This window comes from Anoplophora glabripennis, unplaced genomic scaffold, assembly GCF_000390285.2.
Source record: "Anoplophora glabripennis isolate ALB-LARVAE unplaced genomic scaffold, Agla_2.0 scaffold21, whole genome shotgun sequence".
Taxonomy (NCBI): Eukaryota; Metazoa; Arthropoda; class Insecta; order Coleoptera; family Cerambycidae; genus Anoplophora; species Anoplophora glabripennis.
In genome coordinates, this window is record NW_019416454.1 from 1,641,099 (window position 1) to 1,646,412 (window position 5,314).

General features: G+C 32.2%; 1 protein-coding gene across 5 annotated transcripts in view; it reads left to right on the top strand.

Moving 5' to 3' along the window:
* The window catches only part of LOC108906087 (tight junction protein ZO-1), a 159,678-nt gene that overhangs the window by 120,937 nt on the left and 33,427 nt on the right, over positions 1-5,314 (top strand). For all 5 annotated transcript variants that reach the window (XM_018709266.1, XM_018709272.2, XM_018709240.1 and 2 more), the window contains exon 4: positions 2,236-2,526. In XM_018709266.1, coding sequence (XP_018564782.1) covers positions 2,236-2,526 — 291 coding nt within the window. The remainder of the gene's footprint in view (positions 1-2,235; positions 2,527-5,314) is intronic.

Here is a 5,314-nt window from a genome sequence, read left to right on the forward strand (position 1 = left end):
TTTTATTTTAAACAAAATTACCCTCTTGCGTTTTATTTCTAGCTCTTGTAATTTTTCCGTAAATAAAACTTTTGTAAATACCATTTTATCCCACTGCTAACAGAGGAATATAAAAATAACAAAAGCATTATGAAGTACGCTTTGACTCAGCCACCGAACATGGTCAAATAGGCATTGAAAAAAGATTTTTGCATTGAAAATGATATTAAAAAACTAAATTTTTTGAAATTTTTTAGCACCCTGTAGCTTGGAAAAGAAAACCCGTTGAGCATAATTTTATATGACAAATATTTATTTTTTAAAATAAAAAATCCACTGTTTAATTTATTCCCAACCTTTATGTTACACCCTGTATCACTATATCACGCTCGTGCGTCGTATATTTCGTTTTGCAACTAAGGTTAAAAAATAAAAGAAAAATCCAATTTGCAAATTTGAAAGTACAAAAAAAAATTATAAGATTTCAATGTATTATTATGAAATCTACCATGAAAAAAATCAGTGCGTGCGATTGTGGAAGATCCTCGGGATCGTCCAGACTAATAATTAGCAGAGAGCGGACAATTTGTGTCTTTAACCTTGAACATAGATATGTCATTCATAAATCTAGATACATTATCCATGACGCAGTGGCGTGTCGGGTATGCAACGGAAATTTACGTGATAATTCACGAAAATTCCACGGTACATACATTTTTAGGCGTTATAAAATATTTAGAAAATCAGAAATTGTATACTACATATTTATTAAATAAAGTTCGGTTAAAAATAGTGTCGTTCTTTTAATTGGAAATTAGGAGTCAATGTAACGAATAACCTCAGGCGACGCACATGATAGAATAGTCCAACTCACGCTCCATTCATAACAGGGCTGCAGTTTGAATTCTGACCAATAGGAATTCGATAAACGCAACCGATGTCGACGGATGGACTAGAGATGGGCGCGAGTGTCATTTCATTTCTTTAGAACTAAATTAACTTAATTATTTTCTCGTTATTTAACCTGTTCACATGATTTATGGATTTTAAATAAAGGGTACAAATCTTCGCGAGGATAATACGATATATTTGCTATACATAATAATTATATTTTGCATAGTTTATACACAATACATTTTTGAACGCGTACACATCTCTACCAAAATTTGACCTATTCTTCGGGTTAAAGACACACATTGTCCGCTCTCTANACAGTCTGTAACTCCGTTGTTTTTCAACGAATCTTGACGATTTTTTTTTAACTTAAAGCTCTTCTCATAAGCTTTCCGAATATGTAATAATATATAACTATATCACGCGCGTGCGTCGTATATTTCATTTTGCAACTAAGGTTAAAAAATAAAAAAACTTTCCAGGTTGCAAATTTGAAATTTAAAAAAAGTGATAGATTTCAATGTATTATTATGAAATCTACCATGAAAAAAATCAGTGCGATTGTGGAAGAAACTCGGGATCGTCCAGACTAATAATCAGTTAATTTGTTTATAAGGCCAAAACTTGTAAACTATTCAACTTAGAGATTCCAGATTTCGTGTGAGTTATTAGTCAGAGATAAGGAATGAGAGGGTACGATGCCAAAACGTCTGGTAATAATACCGCAGCTTATAAATGTTTAATTCAAAAGTCATTAATAAATTTCTTCTGTTTATAACTTTTGATCTAATCAATATTTTTTTACGCTCGAGGGCTAGTTTTGTAGGTCTTTTGAAGATGAAAAAAATGTACTTTACTGTTTTCTCGTGAATATGAACGGAAAAAAGTTATAAGCGAAAAACGTGAATTTACGTAAAAATTATACAATTAGCCAGCCTGTAAACAATCTTCCCCCCATTTTTATGACTGTGTAAACTAATATGTTATTGTACATAATATTTAGCATCTATAGTGATAAATTCAGCTTGCCGAAACAAAAAGTCGCGTCCAACTCCATATTTCCTAGTGTAAGGACTCAATTCTGAAAAATTGTCGGGAGGTTCGTGTCTTTTTGGGGCACCCTCTATAATTAAACTGTCATTTGCAAAAAACTGTCAATTAAATTTATTATAAAACTTTTTTTTAAACTTCTGAAAGGAATATTTGGGTAATAAATATTAAATATAATTCATCAAAGCTTATCTTTTAAACCAGGAACATTTCTTATACTGTAGCGTTTTTTTTCATATAAAATCATTTAAAATTTGCCACGCCACAATGTTGATCTTTAATAAAAAAAAACTCCCCCAAATCGCCTTGCAGACTTCGGCATCGTGCTCGGCTGTAAGCTATTCATCAAGGAGATCTCCTCCAAGGCCAGAGATCAGCTGATAAACACGAACCAAGTCCTGGAGGTGGGCGATTTCTTAACGAAATTGAACAACACGAACTGCAACGACGTGATGTCGCTGAAAGAGGCGAAAAAGATCATAGATAGCACCAAGGATAAGCTGCACATCACCGTGTCCAGGGATTTCGGCTTCAACTCGAGCGTCTCACATCAGACGCAGAGCTCGATAAGTACGACGGGAGCTGTGAATAATTTTTATAAAGGTAAAGGGTTTTTTAGCCGTTAGATGTTATCCGAGGATATTTTTAACTGTGTTATTATATTCGTGGATCAGATTAGGGGATTTCATGCGAAGGAATATTAACGGGGCTGAAAAAAATGGTTAAACTTCTGAATTCTGGGTCAATCGGGGATAATTTTTTTATTTAATGGTATTGGAAGAAATTGTATTTTTATTTTAATCCAAAACTTGTCCGAAACGCCAATAATTGAAATCGTCACTTCCTCTCATTAAATTTTCATATAATTACACAAAGTGTTACAAATTAGTAGTATTCTTTGGACTACAATAATGGGACTTTTCTTATGTCACTTTTTTCGGTGTCGCGTATCCAAAAGAGTTACAATACCCTTGTAAACGAGTCGCCAAATCAAAATCTTACAAGAGCGAAAAAAAATCGAATGAAACGCCGCTTTATCTAAAAAAACATTCGGAAAGCATAGGCGTACTCAAAAGAAAATACAACCCTATCCCCTCCGTTCGCGCTTTGATATTTTAAACCAAATTTACACGAAAAGTGTGCCGGCTTAAGATCAAAATATGTGCTATATTTCAAATAAATATCTCTACAATCACCGGAGTTATCATTAAAAATCATTTTTTAATTTTAATTTTGATATCCTGTGTTTTTAAAATTAAGATCCGAAATGAAAAGTGACATAAGAAAAGTCCCATTATTTTAATCCAAAGAGTATGTAGTTAACGGGTGAACCTAGTAATTTGTAACAACCTGTACAATGTATCCGTAAAACAATGCATAAATTCCATAAAACTTTCAGAATTATATTTTGGGAAAACTCGGAGGTTTTTCTCTCAATTTTTATTTTTAACTGCCCATTCTGTTCTTAATGATTTGTATATACAGGGTGACCACCCTTGTTGAATCTATGACATCGTCCTTGATTTGTTTCAATGCAAACGGACATTATTATCCAGGGTGTCCCGAAATTCATGCAACAAAATTTTGTCATAGATTCTTAAGACAAATTTAGGGGACCCGTATTTTTTCTTTTTGCCAACTGGCCCCCACTTTCGGAGTTACAGCCCCCTGAAATCTGCTCCTTAGAAGTCTTTTTTATATCTCAAAACCATGTTGTACGAGAGTCACTAAATTTGGTACACAGGGGTTTTACGACACGTGGATTCTCACAGTGCTACGCTTTTTGGCGAGAAACCCCCTTAAGACACTTTTTTGTGGGCCCCCTTGTCTTTGGAACCAGAAAGATTTGTTCGCAAATTTGATTTTTTTTTAATTATTAGTTAGCTAGAAAGCCATTGAATTTAGAAACTTTTTTTGTCTCTTGATATTTGTTTCCTAAAACGCAATGGGTCCCCTAAATTTGTCTTAAGAAAGAAAAATTTGCAAATTTTGTTGCATGAATTTCGGGACACCCTGTATTATTCATGTCGTCTTTTGAATTAAGAACTTTTTTAATTTTTCACGTTTAGAAATTAATAAGTCTAAATTTATCTTTGCCAAATAGGTGATGTTAGAAACAAGAAAACAGAAATTTTCTTTGAAAAATTTCGTTATTTAATTATTTCAATACGTCAGGTGTTTTTTTTCTCCATTAATAATATTTGAATTAATTATTTTTTAAAGATAATTATGAATTAATGTGGGTAAAGATAATATGTTTGCTAGGTATTGCGGGTGTAATTAAATACTGTACAGAGCGTTAGTCCACAGGGTAGTTGTTTTTTAGTATACCTAGATGTTGGTGTCAAAAAACAGATTTCATCAAATTTTTAAAATTGATTTGAGTTAGCATAATACCTTCTAAATTTATTGGGGTTGTTTAAAATTGATTTAAACTTAAAATTTGAATTCAAATGGTCATAATACGAAAAAAAATTCTATATAGGATAACCAGAAATGCTTCGTTTTCGACATAGTGGTTAAATTGTCTAAAAAAATTTCATGTTTGACCCATCTCTTAAGATGTTTGACATAGAGTGAAGAAACCTGGGCAAATTATTTATCTAATTAAATGTAAAATTTGCTAAATTTAGATATAAACATGTCAACCAGTGACTTGAGACATCAGAAATTACTAATAGCTCCTAGACTAGAGGTACATACTTCTAAAAACAACTGACAGTTTTTGAGTTCATACTTACTTTTAACTTACTATTTTCGTTTATCAAATGTTTATAGTTAGATTTTAATCACAATGTAATCATCTAAAATGTATCTATGTAAAATCTAAAAAAGTTATTAACTTAGAAATATTGTATTTGTACTCTTGCAACATCTAAGAAAAAAACAAGATATTCAAGCAAAAATCATTGAATTTTTTGGATCTCTCATGATTACACTGTATTTAAAATTGCATTTAAAAAAAAAAAAGAAATCCTATCAACTTTTCTTGTGGAACGAGTAATACTAAAGACACTAGAACTATTCAGGTTCTCGGTAATGGTAATGTAAGTTAAAATAATAAAATACTATCAACAGTGAATTTCTAGGGTTTTTAGTCATTGTGACTCCCAATTTCTTTGTCACTGGTTGACATACCAATTCAGTGGATTTTTGCCTTTAATAACTACAGTTACAATTAGTCAAATTTTGGCATTCTAAGAGATCTTAAGAGATATTTTCAGATTCGACACCCTGTATTTCGAAAATGAAGCTTTTCCGAACATGCAATCATAAAAAACTTTTTTCTTCTAATGTTGACTACACAAATTAAAATTTTGAATTTGAGCTCTCTCTCCCCCTCCCTCTCCCTCCCTCTCCCCCCTCCCCCTCTCTCTCCTCCCTCACTCCC